Source organism: Hemitrygon akajei, chromosome 17, assembly GCF_048418815.1.
Source record: "Hemitrygon akajei chromosome 17, sHemAka1.3, whole genome shotgun sequence".
Lineage (NCBI taxonomy): Eukaryota > Metazoa > Chordata > Chondrichthyes > Myliobatiformes > Dasyatidae > Hemitrygon > Hemitrygon akajei.
In genome coordinates this window covers 61,263,656-61,277,587 of record NC_133140.1, presented here as the reverse complement: position 1 = coordinate 61,277,587, position 13,932 = coordinate 61,263,656, and the positions used below count along the sequence as shown (strand labels likewise).

Genomic DNA, 13,932 nt, shown 5'->3' with positions numbered 1-13,932 from the left:
AACCTTAGACCCTCGCTCCTAGTCCACTCGGTCTACCAACTCTGTCCACTCACGTCTTCTCTCTTCATCTCTCGCCAACAAGACCGTGAAATCCCTGCTCCCAGACCCACAAGAAAGAACAACATGCCTCTCATTGGCTAACATACATTCCAAAGGCCCCATTATCTCTAATCATAACCTAAACATTGCTGCTACAGAGAAACCATTACCTTAGCAGTGAAACATTATAGAGAGACCATTACATCAGCAGTGAAACCTTACAGAGCATTACATACATTAATACTTCCATTTTCGAAATCGTTCCTGTGCATCTCCTGTGGAATGCCAGTACATTTTACTTAGATAAGGGGCTCCAAACTGCTCACAAATCTTCAAGTGCATCCTTATAAAGCTTCAGTATTACATACTTTTTTAAATATATTCTTGTCTTCTTGAAATGAATGCTAACATTGTATTAGCCTTCCTTAACACCAACACAACCTGTAGGTTAACTTTTAGGGAATCATGCACAAGGGCTCCCAAGTCCCTTTGCATCTCTGATTTCTGATTTTGCTACAAGTTTAGAAAATAGTCTAACCCTTTACTCCTTTTACCAAAGTGCATGACCATACACTCGCTTATTACACTGTATTCCATCTGTCACTTCTTTGCCCATTCTCTCAATCTTTCCAAGTCCTTCTTCAGACTCTGCTTCCTTCACACTATCTGCTCCTCCACCCATCTATGTATAATCCGCAAACTTGTCCACAAATCCATCAATTCTCTCATCCAAATCATTGACATATAACATGAAAAGAAGCGGTCCCAAAACTGACCCCTGTGGAACACCATTAGTCACTGTCAGTTAACCAGAAATACTTGGGGAAGGGCAATTTTAACTTCTTTATGTGAAGTGGGATGAATGCAGTGGTAAACGTTGAAAAACGCAACTGATTTTGCATATGACAAGTAAATTACTACTTGTGTTATCCAATTGTCTGCAAAGTGCTTTGGAATACACTAATGAGTGTTAATGGTACTCGGTAAATGGTACTCTTAATTTCTTCCCACCTGCCTCCCCTACAAGACCCTCAATTCCATTTCACCACTATGTTTTTGCTTATGTCTGTCATTATTTATATTTTACTACTTCCAAGGGAAACATTTTGATTGACATTTAGACCTTTACACACAGAGTTATAGAGACATTCTGTGTCAGGCCTTACTGGGTAACAAATGCTGCTTATCTGCCACTATGGAACATTGCTGGACATCTCCACTTTTATGACATGTCAAACATGAAGCAGGATCAGAGATCCCATTCATCTGAAAAACAATTTCTGGTCCATATGAGCTTTAAAATTCTCATTTTAGTTTTGCTTTGCAAGTGACTTTGGTTTCATAAACTTCTTTCACACAGACAGATAAGAGAGAAGGTTGGAATATGACAGGGACTTATTCTGCTGAGAGCTTGCATGTACCCAGTGGGCCAAATGGCCACCTCGTGTGCTGAACTTAGTAAGAAAATAATAATGTTCTATAAGGATTCCAGTGTCTTATTAATAGCACACAGCAAAAGAAACCTGGTGTCCTTAACTGACATGGACAGGCCAACAGTGACATCATTGATGCTCTATGAAATAGCCTTGGAAGCCACTTAATTGCACAAACACAAAACAATTTAAATCCATTTTTGTAGAATAAAAAGAAAACCAGAAAGACAGCCTGGTATAAAATTCTGATAAGATTATATTGCATTCAGCATTGTCAATCTTACAGCCCCCTCACTAACACCTGGAGACCAGAGCCAAAATTCTGAGTACCAACTGTGGTACCAAAAACTCAGTTAACAACAATAAGCAAACAGAAATTTTGAGGGAAAAGAAAATCTACACTTCCAAGCATTAGGGAAGAAGGTGATACTTGTTAGAATTCAATCCCCCAGTCTCAACACATCAATGTAGATATTATTCAGGGCAGCAAATTAAAGTGTCCAGAGCTGTTTTATTAATGATTTTTCTGCCAACTAAAAGTGAGGTCAGAATGTACTCTGATAACTACTGTATTCGGTTTTCATTTGTAATTCTTCAAGTAATGGAACAGTCCCTACGTGCAAGCAACAAAGCTTAAACTGTTAAGTATCAAAGATCCTGGAACTTGGTCAGACAAAGGAAATGGCCATTTCCATTGAAGTACCTTACTATCTGTTGGATTAGGGTCAAGACCGTTGTTTTATTGTGTTTTACTTTGTAATTTTAGCTTTTGTTTACACTTGTTTGTATGCCTGTACACTTTTAGTAACTTGGCTTTCTAATTTATTTGTTTCATAAATTTCCACAGCTTTTGTCTGCAAAGTTGAAGTGTAATTCAGTCAGTACCTGCTTCAAAGGTCCCAAATTGGTTTACAGTATAAAAGGAAACCATGTGCTCAAGCTCCTTTGTTAAAACCAGTTAGTTACAATTTGTTACAGGCAGTTACTGTTACAGCCTGTTACAGTTTCTTTGTTACTTCTCTACTTTGTTTGTTACCATAGGTTGCCTCTGTCTGACATGTACTATGATGAACAGCTATAACAGCAAGATATGTGCCTGATCCTTGCCTTCCGAAGAACCTTCTAGACATCATTACCTCTAGATCTAACTCTACCTCCCTATAACATTAAAGTATAGTCATCAAATACCCCACCAGTTATGGGACATTCCTGATTAGAAACTCACTAGACTAACTTAATAAATACAGTGGCTACAAAAGCAGAACAAAGGTTGTATGTTCTACAGGAGTGCTACCCTCCCAAAGCCTTCTCACTACATACAGGAACAGATCAGGAAAGTGACTGAGAGCAAAGCCTCAGAATCAGATATTAGCCATATAAGACAGAAATGAGGTAAAGTTTTTAGCCAGTTGTAATTTTTTGGAACTCTGACTTGGAAAGCTGCAGATTAAGAATTTCCTAGGCAAAGAACAAGATATTTAAACACCATGGAAATCAAGTGATATGGGATCAAACAAGAAATATGTGATTTGAGTCTTTCAAAATGAACGAACAGACTTATTGCTCTTCTTATTCTGAACCTAAGAAAGCCAAGAACATGACCATATGAAACAAAAAATCAATGGCAGGTCATATTGGCATTCAAGCCTTTTACATTCTTCTAAACAGATTACTAATCTGTTAGTAAAGCATAAAATTATCACTTACCGTATTATATTTAGCAACTGCTCCCTGACAGCAAATATCGGTAGATACTGTCTCTGCTCAAGAATCGATTTCTTTTTTGCAAATTCACTGTTTGCAACATTCTTGTCTTTCATGTGGTCAGCAAATTTTTGATCAACTCTATACATTAACAACATCAGAGAAGATAATTTAGTGTATTCAACAGTAATAGGACAATAGCACAACTATGACTTTTGAATCTTGAGACAACATACAGTCCCACACCACTAAGTTAAGGAACAGCTACGTTCCTACAATCACCAGGTTCTTGAACTGACTTACACAATCCTAACCCTACCTCAGCAATAGAGCATAATGGACCACCTCTAACACTACCGTGGAGTTGTCTCTGATTGTCTCTTTACTTTTACACACCAAGGTCTTGTTTTTGTCTCTTTTTTTCCTTTCTCTCTTTTCACTGTCTTGTATAATCTATGTATAATTTAGATTCTGTATGTTGTTTGTAGCTACATGCCTGTGATGCTAGTGCATGCAAGGAAGTTTTTAATTGTAGCTGCACCTACTGCACTTTTACACATGATAGTAAATTCAACTTAAATATATTATGTATTTATATTTGCAGAGATCAGAATATATATTCTGAATATTTTATTTAACTTGCATATATGAAGATACCACAGAGAATGTAGACAACATAAGGGAGAGTATATTGAAGTACTGTTATTTCACTGCTGAGGCCAGTTTCAGTTGCAGATTAGGTTGTTTCTTCTCCTGACAGTTAAAAGGTCATAAAGCAAGATGTGTGTGAGCAATCACACTGCATTTCCCAGAGGGTGTCTGCTGCAAGTTCGGAATCACAATTATACTATTTAATCTCTAAGCAATATAACTTCTAATTTTCATTTGTTACTTTGCATGGCCACATGTACAATTTGTGAACAACTTGCAAAAGAAAATTACGTGACCATCTTTCACTCTGTATTTGTTCCCTTCAAGAAATCTGCCATCCACAAATATAATGTGCTCATAATTTCCAAATCCTTTCTACAATTTACTGACCATAGCAGTATTACTCTGAACTTTTCTTCACTACTTTCTCACAGTTGCAGTCTCCTTCTGTTAGCTTTTACAATCTATTATGACGGAGTTGTTCCAGCAATCCCTTCTAAGCCCTCACTCTTCCATGAAAGCAGAGGGGAAGATTAAACATATAGTTGGATGTAGTGATTCTTCAATGAAAAATAAAAGATGCAATTCTGATTACTAGAATACACGCTGATAATACTTAATCTCCAGAGAAAGCCCAACTGAAGGTACCAATACATAGATACTCAGGGATAACAGGACACTGCTTAGCAAGCAAACCAATAACATTCCAGTTAGATGTAAAGAAATGGCAGTCAAAGAACCCACATGAGAACAAATAGAGGAAGGATTTAATTCTGGATTCGATATACCATGACTGCAGTTCTATCCAAGTGAACCTTCAGTTTTCAACCTGGACTTCAAAATCATCCAGCTTTGGGAGTCTAAACTTTCAATAGCTTTACAGCAATCACTTCCAAGCTCTCACTAAAGAAATCTCTTCCATTAAAAGTAGAGAGCAAGATTAAACATATAGCTGGATTTCAAGAATCAATTTATTCTGGCATGGTTCCAGAGAAATTGAAAATTGCAAATGTCACTGCACTCTTCAAGAATGGAGAGAGGCAGATAAAAGGAAATTATAGGGCAGTTAGTCTGACCTCAGTGGTTGGGAAGATGTTGGAGTCAATTGCTAAGGATGTAGTTTCAGGGTGCTTAGAAGCACGATAAAATAGGCCGTAGTCAGCATGGTTTCCTTAAGGGAAAATCTTGCCTGACAAATCTGTTAGAATTCTTTGAAGAAATAACAAGCAGAATAGACAAAGGAGAATCGGTTGATGTTGTGTACTTGGATTTTCAGGCCTTTGCCAAGTTGTCATACATGAGGCTGCTTAACAAATTAAGGGCCCATGGTATTACAGGAAAGATACCAGCATGGACTGAGCTTTGGCTGATTGACAGGAACCAAAAAGTCAGACTAAATGGAGCCTTTTCTAGTTGGCTGCCAGTGACTAGCAGTGTTCCACAGGAGTCTGTGTTGGGACCGCTTCTTTTTACATTACATGTCAATGACTTGGATGACAGAATTTACAGCTTTGTGCCAAGTTTTCCGGATGATACGAAGATAGGTAGAGCGGCAGGTAGTTTTGTGGAAGTAGCGCAGCTACAGAAGGACTTAAGCAGATTAGGAGAATCGGCAAAAAGGTTGCAGATGGAATACAGTGTTGGGAAGTGCATGGTCATGCACTTTGGTAGAAGAAATAAAAGCGTAGACTATTTTCTAAATGGAGAGAAATTTCAAAAATCTGAGTGAAAAGTGATTTGGAGTCCTTGTGCAAGATTCCCTGAAGGTTAATTTGCAAGTTAAGTCAGTAGTTCGGAAGACAAATGCGATGTTAGCATTCATTTCCAGAGGGCTAGAATTTAAAAGCAAGAATGTAATGTTGAGTCTTCATAAAGCACTGGTGAGGCCTCACTTGGAGTATTGTGAGCAGTTTTGAGACCCTTATCAAAGAAAGGATATGCTGACATTGGAGCGGGTTCAAAGAAGGTTCATGAAAATGAATCCAGGATTGAACAGCTTCTCATATGAGGAGCATTTGATAGCTCTGGGCTTCTACATACTGGAATTCAGAAGAATGAGGGTGACCTCATTGACACCTACCGAATTTGAAAGGCTTTGCTAGAGCGGATGTGGAGAGGATCTTTCCTATGGTTGGGGAGTCTAGGACCAAAATACACAGCCTCAGAATAGAGAGGCACCCTTTTAGAAAGCAGATGAGGAGGAATTTCTTCAGCCAGAGGGTGGTGAATCTGTGGAATTCGTTGCCACAGGCAACTATGGAGGCCAAGTCATTTGGTATATTTAAGGCAGAGGTTGAGAGATTCTTGATTAGTTCAGGCATGATGGAATACTGCGAGAAGGTAAGAGATTGGGGCCGAAGGGAAAATGGATCACCCATGATGAAATGGTTAAGCAGACTCAATTGACCAAATGGCCTAATTCTACTCCTATATCTTATGATCTTATCATATTTAAATTAACACAACTCTTGCCTTAAATTGCACAACCTTGCTTATTCTACCTACCATCAAGAAATTATTTTTTTTCATATATCATAGTCTCTCCCAACTTGTTTTCCTATTGTCCAGCAACCATTTTGTTTTACCAAGTAAAAGGTTACACATATGAAAGTTATTATTTGTGAAGAAAAATGCAAAAACTAAAGAATTTTTAAAACATTAAAATTGTATGTGGCAGCTGGTGGTGTAGTAGCATTAGCACCAGATGTTGAGGCGAATGGTCCCGAGTTCAAATCCGGCAAGCTCCTTGCACACTTTCCATCTGTGCTGGGTCAAGTTAGCAACTCGGCCTTGTAAAAAAAAATCAGTCAATGCTTTCAAAATAGAAAAAAATGCCACCCAATGTGCCACAAGGCATGAAAAGGAACAACAATTGTATGTACCTGTAATCCACATTCCCATCTTCTTCTACATCTTTATCTTTCTCGTCCACTTGTTTTATGCCCATAATGTCTCCCAGCTTAGTTCCAGCAAGCTCCCAATGTTTATGCTGAGCCTAAGAAAGGGACATTTGCATTAATATATTAAAACTTTAGCCCTATCAATATATTGTTGCACCTTCTATCAGAGCAAAACATATTCCATTAAGTATCTTTATTCACTCAATAATCCATAAGTCTCATTTGCCAAATTAAAAGCAATATATATATATATAAATACAATGTGAGTAAATATTACTTCTACTTCAATTTCAGCAATATTACATTATAGTTTGAAAATTCTGCTACTTACACTGAGTAAGTTCCAAAAGTTCACCCTCCGATGGTTATCAAAAACAATTAGTGAACATGAGAAATGCTTATTGCTCATCTCTGCTTAGGAAGTCCCTTAGGAGTGACTCAGCTGCAATGTCTCACCAATGGCCAGAAGATGACACGATTTTAATTTTATCCAAGCAATATATCAACCCAACCTGACTGGATTTGAATCCAAATATGAACATCCTTGGCAATACGTTCAAGTTTGCAGTAATGATCCTTAAGATATGCAGATGCTTATTATCCCATCAATAAGAGTATTTCTTTCGTTCATCTTCCAAACAAATTGCCGTGAAATGGCTTATGAAAGTTCACAAACACCTCACTCACCACACACCTGGCAATCACAAAAATCAATTGCAGAGATGCAACCTACACTTCACAAATTATTCTGCATGCCTAGGTCATCGCTGTGTAATGAATAAGTTCTGTTTTTACAGACATCCTTAGGTCAATTTTGTACAAGTCATAAAATACACACAAAATGACTCAACATGCTAACCATTCCTCGACACCATTGTAATGAATGGTATCAAAAACACATGAAACTGATAAGAAAGAAAAAATACAACAAGTGGAGACCTAGTCCTACATTCATAGGATCAATTGTAAGTTGCATAAGTTTGCCTTTTGAATTGAATATGATCGTAGCTCACTTATTTGTACGATGGCCTGCTCTACAATTCTGTCTCAAAAGAAAGATTCCTAAATCTTTTCCCTAACTGACATTTGAAGGACAGACCTGCCATTGCTGGGCTACATTACCCTGCCTCCCTTAAATAAATGATATCTGCAAATGTTCAATCTTTTTTTAAAAAACTTTTTTTTATTGAGTTTTCAGATAATTACAGAAAGAAGAAAAAAAACAATACCTTTCCCCCCTCCCCTTAGCCCCTCCCCCTAACATCCCTGTAGAAAAAGAAAGAAAGAAGGGAAGAAAGAGTGCCTAGATATCGGAAGATCCCCACATGCTCCACGGAGTTCGTAATAACTTTAGTATATATATTTATTTCTTTCCCCAAATAACCAATTATTTTATCTTCAGAGCACCTATATATTTAATCCTGTCTTTTGTAAATAAGGGCGCCAAATTTTCAAAAATGTTTCATATTTATCTCTTAAATTATAAGTAATTTTTTCAAGTGGAATACAGCTGGAAATTTCATTCTTCCAACGATCTATACTTAAGTATGCATCCGATTTCCAAGCAAATTTTCAATCTAACCATATTCTCTGAACCATGATCTTTGGAAAATATTGTCCAATGCATTTGCAATTTCCTCAGCTATTTTTAACAACCTGGAGGAAAAGTTTCAAATTTTCTGCCTTTGCACATTATTACTTACTGTATATCCCATTATCCTGTTCTTTTTCTTACCCATTTACCAAGATTTACTCTGAATTCTGACTTTGTCAAATGGTGTAAATGTTTTTATCTATTATTTTTGCATCCAGAATTATCATGCAATCAGAAAAACGTTCCGGGCAATTTCATGAAACTTTTTCCAAAAATTACATCAATGTGTAATCACTGTGTTCCATTGCAATTTCATTCAAGTGCTCCCATAAACCAACAGCACAGAAGCCTACCTTCAGTCCATCAAGCATTTAAATAGTTTAATTAACTCTACTATGTTTCTCCCTTCTATGTACTATATCAGAAAAATGTACACTCAGAGGTACAGAGAGGGATTGTGTTGTACTAATGATGAAACAGAAAATGGAAATTGGTAAAAACTAGAAAAGGTGAAAATCCTAATAAACTTGTAAAGAATTCAACATTGTATCCTCAATAATTTATAAGATTAAGTCACAAAGATAAAAGAATTCTTCCTGAACCCAAAGAGAGATAAAACCATTGAAAAGCACTATCCAATGCAGAAGGTAAAAATTAATGATTGCTTGATCATGTTTATCTGACTGATTGGAGGACAGCTCAGTGATAGCACTAGTGGAAAAAAAGCCAAGGGGCTCTATGAAAAAATGAAAACTGAATATCAAGCAACCATGTGCCCTTCCACAGGAATGGTTCACTTGGTGCAAGATTGAGCTTGGATTTGAACAGTAGATGCCGCTGGTGAACATCATTAATCCAAAAGAAGCAGAGGCATTTTGTGAAACTTCTAAGACTATTATTGAACATGATCTGACTGCAGAGTAAATCAATAATGCTGATGAAACAGATGGTGCTGCTTTCCAAACAAATCCTTAGCCAGTGTAAACAGAAGAGATGTGAATGTTTTTAAATAAAACCAAGATCATTGAATTGAATGCTACAGATGTCAAGTAAAATTGCTTGTTATTGTTAAGTATTCAAAGCCAAGATATTTCAAAAGTTATCACTCATCATTGCATTGATTATCAATCTCAAAGTAATGCCTGGATGGATACACCTACCCCTGCAATTTCAGGAAATGCAAAACATGCTTCTTTACCTCACCCTTCCCATCACTGAGGAACTTATCTACATTACTTTCACATGAATTTACTTCTACTTCTTGCAATTTAGTGTACCGCAGGAAAGTGCTGGAAGTATTGATCCAGAGAAAGACACAGCTACAAACTAACATAAGCCCAAGCAACACCAGTCTTTTTATGAGTTATGTGAAAACTCAAGGTTTAGTTTTAATCATGCACCCTCCCTTACATAATTTTTCCAGTATATTGATGACTCTGTCAGTGCTGTTTTCTACACTCATTAAGGAACCCAAAACTTTTAGCTGCTACTTTCTAACCTGCACTTATTCTGAACAAGGTTCATCTTGGGCTCTTCACTTCTCTTTACAATACCTGTCCCCATCAGAGGGAATAGGTTAATGACAAACACATTGCAAATCTAAACCTATCAAGTTTATATTTCATGTCCTCCCAACCCACTCCTCTAAAGACTGCATTCCATTCTCATAGTTCCTCCATCATTGACATATCTGTTCTAAATGGCAGCACTTTACACTCAGGTTCTTCTGAATATCTCTCTATATTCTTAATCAGTTTGCCCTCTTATAACAGTCAAAAGACCTCATCTATTTCACCCTTCCCTTCTCACTATCCCTCTATCCCTAGTAAGGATAGAGTGTAACTGGTCTTCACCTAGTCCTGAAAATCAATTCTTCATTAATTAATCTTTATAAATAGCATTTTGTGATGAGGGAAAATTGAAACATAAAGGTCCAACTGTGATCATAAAACAACAATATAAACCTGCTGTTTTTACATAAATTTATAAACGTGGCAAATCCTATGAGGAGTGAAATAACTCAATGCGCCAGTGTAAATAATAAGAGTTGTCGTGATGGGAGATTTTAATTTCCCAAATATCGATTGGCATCTCCGTACAGCAAGGTGGGGTGGAGTTTGTTAGGTGTGTTCAGGAAGGTTTCTTGACACAAAATGTAGATAAGCCTACAAGAGGAGAGGCTGTACTTGATTTGGCATTGGGAAATGAACCTGGTCAAGTGCCAGATCTCTCAGTGTGGGAGAGCATTTTGGAGATAGTGATCATAATTCTGTCTCCTTTACAATAGCATTGGAGAGAGATAGGAATAGACAAGTTAAAAAAGTGTTTAATTGGAGTATGGGGAATTATGAGGCAGGAACCTGGAAGCTTAATTTGGAAGCAGATGTTCTCAGGAAAAAGTACGGAAGAAATGTGGCAAATATTCAGGGGATATTTGTGTGGAGTTCTGTATAGGTATGTTCCAATAAGACAGGGATGTGACGGTAGAATACAGGAACCGTGGTGTACAAAAGGCTGTAATAAATCTAGTCAAGAAGAAAAGAAAAGCTTACAAAAGGTTCAGAGAGCTAGGTAATGTTAGAGATCTGGAAGATTATAAGGCTAATAGGAAAGGGCTTAAGAAGGAAATTAGGAGAACCAGAAGGGGACATGAGAAGGCCTTGGCAGGCAGGATTAAGTAAAACCCCAAGGAATTCTACAAGTATGTGAAGAGCAAGAGGATAAGATGTGAAAGAATTGGACCTATCAAGAGTGATAGTGGCAAAGTGTGTATGGAACCGGAGGAAATAGCAGAGGTACTTAATGAATACTTTACTTCAGTATTCACTATGGAAAAGGATCTTAGTGATTGTAGTGATGAATTTCAGCAGACTGAAAAGCTTGAGCATGTATATATTAAGAAAGAGGATGTGCTGGAGCTTTTGGAAAGCATCAAGTTGGGTAAGTCACCGGGCCTGGATGAGATGTACCCCAGGCTACTGTGGGAGGCGAGGGAGGAGATTACTGAGCCTCTGGCGATGATCTTTGCATCATCAATGGGGACGGGAGAGGTTCCAGAAGATTGGAGGGTTGCATTATTCAAGAAAGGGAGTAGAGATAGCCCAGGAAATTATAGACCAGTGAGTCTTACCTCAGTGGTTGGTAAGCTGATGGAGAAGATCCTGAGAGGCAGGATTTATGAACATTTGGAGAGGTATAATATGATTAGGAGTAGTCAGGATGACTTTGTCAAGGGCAGGTCGTGCCTTACGAGCCTGACTGAATTTTTTGAGGATGTGACTAAACACATTGATGAAGGAAGAGCAGTAGATGTAGTGTGTATGGATTTCAGCAAGGCATTTGATAAGGTACCCCATGCAAGGCTTATTGAGAAAGTAAGGAGGCATGGGATCCAAGGGGACATTGCTTTGTGGATCCAGAACTGGCTTGCCAGCAGAAGGCAAAGAGTGGTTGTAGACAGGTCAAATTCTGCATGGAGGTCAGTCACCAGTGGGGTGCCTCAGAGATCTGTTCTGGGACCCTTATTCTTTGTGATTTTTATAAATGACCTGGATGAGGAACTGGAGGGATGGGTTAGTAAGTTTGCTGATGACACAAAGGTTGGAGGCGTTGTGGATAGTGTGGAGGGCTGTTGGAAGTTACAGCGGCACATTGATAGGATGCAAAACTGAGCTGAGAAGTGGCAGATGGAGTTCAACCCAGATAAGTGTGAAATGGTTCATTTTGGTAGGTCAAATATGATGGCAGAATATAGTATTAATAGTAAGACTCTTGGCAGTGTGGAGGATCAAAGGAATCTTGGGGTCCGAGTCCATAGGACACTCAAAGCAGCTGCGCAGGTTGACTCTGTGGTTAAAAAGGTGTATGGAGTATTGGCATTCATCAATCGTGGAATTGAATTTAGGAGCCAGGAGGTAATGTTGTAGCTATATAGGACCCTAGTCAGAACCCACTTGGAGTACTGTGCTCAGTTCTGGTCCCCTCACTACAGGAAGGACATGGAAGCCATAGAAAGGGTGCAGAGGAGATTTACAAGGATGTTGCCTGGATTGGGGAGCACGCCTTATGAGAATAGATTGAGTGAACTCGGCCTTTTCTCCTTGGAGAGACAGAGGATGAGAGGTGACCTGTTAGAGGTGTATAAGATGATGAGAAGCATTGATCGCATGGATAGTCAGAGGCTTTTTTCTAGGGCTGAAATGGTTGCCATAAGAGGACACAGGTTTAAGGTGCTGGGGAGTAGGTACAGAGGACATGTCAGGGGTAAGTTTTTTACTCAGAGAGTGGTGAGTGCGTGGAATGGGCTGCCAGCAACGGTGGTGGAGGTGGATACGATAGGGTCTTTTAAGAGACTTTTAGATAGGTACATGGAGCTTAGTAAAATAGAGGGCTATAGGTAAGCCCAGTGATTTCTAAGGCATGTTTGGCATAACTTGGTGGGCCGAAGGGCCTGTATTGTGCTATAGGTTTTCTATGTTTCTAAAAAATATATTCAATGGTAAACCCTTGGAATAGCTATACCAGAACGGCAGGCATCATAGCACTATTCAAAATTGAATCTAGAGATATTGTATATAAAATGTATACAGTAATCAGAAGTAAATAAGTCACATTGTGTTTGTCAAAGAGTGACATACAATTATAAGATATTCAGTGGGCATCTTGAAGTTTACACAGGAAAGTATTTACTTAATAATTTAAAAAAGAGAAACACTGGTTTCAAATCTTGAATTAGTGAATTGCTCTTTAGTCAAAAGGTTTCTTAATTACAAACTTTATGTTCTCATTCAAATTACACATTTTGAAAGAAACCATTCCTCTCAGCTTGTAACAAGTCATCCCTACAATTAAAATTACAAGACATTTCTTCGATGCATTTACCTTTTTGCGCTCCTTCTGCTCACGGTGTCTACGCACTAGCTGGCTTCCTTTTCGAGAGATTATTGCCATATCGGATGTAGCATCTTTTACTGGAATCACTGGCTCAGGCTGCACAAAACAAAAAAACAGAATATGAATTAGGAACACAAGTAGACCATTTGATCCTTCAAGCCTGCTTTACCATTCATCAAGTTCATGGCTGCTCTGCCATTTTCCTCCATGATACTAATATCTCTGGATTTCCTCATATCCAGAAATCAACTGCTCTGCCTAGAATAAAATCAATGGCTCAGAACTCATAATTCCAAAAATTCATCACCCTATGGTTGAAGAGGTTTTTTTTCTCTCAGTCCAAAGTTCTGACATGGTGACCTCTACGTCTAGACTCTGTAGCCAGTGGAAACATAATCCAAGATGTCAAACTATGTAGTATTTTGCAAGCATCTGAATTCTGGAGAATACAGCTTTGTCTACTCAATCTCTCCTCATACTTCTCATCCTTTGTGCATATTTATTTTCTTAATATTTACTGCAACTTTTCAGTACTATATATATTCCAAAACTCCAGCTGCAGCTTCACCAAGGTCCTATTTAATTTCAGGAAACTATATTTACCCCAAACAGAAATCCTCTCACAAGAAAAGCCAACATATCATTTGTCTTCCTAATTACTTGCTGCACCATTGTGTTACTTTACCTAATTCTCTTTGTGTATAAATATTCACCATTT

At 38.1% G+C, this 13,932-nt stretch overlaps 1 protein-coding gene across 1 annotated transcript in view; it reads right to left on the bottom strand.

Annotated features, from left to right (window-relative positions):
- dhx38 (DEAH (Asp-Glu-Ala-His) box polypeptide 38) overlaps positions 1–13,932 on the bottom strand; it is a 99,736-nt gene that overhangs the window by 49,100 nt on the left and 36,704 nt on the right. The window contains exons 10-12 of the mRNA XM_073070289.1: positions 13,203–13,310; positions 6,710–6,822; positions 3,180–3,317 (exon numbers count right to left, since the gene is read on the bottom strand). Coding sequence (XP_072926390.1) covers positions 3,180–3,317; positions 6,710–6,822; positions 13,203–13,310 — 359 coding nt within the window. The remainder of the gene's footprint in view (positions 1–3,179; positions 3,318–6,709; positions 6,823–13,202; positions 13,311–13,932) is intronic.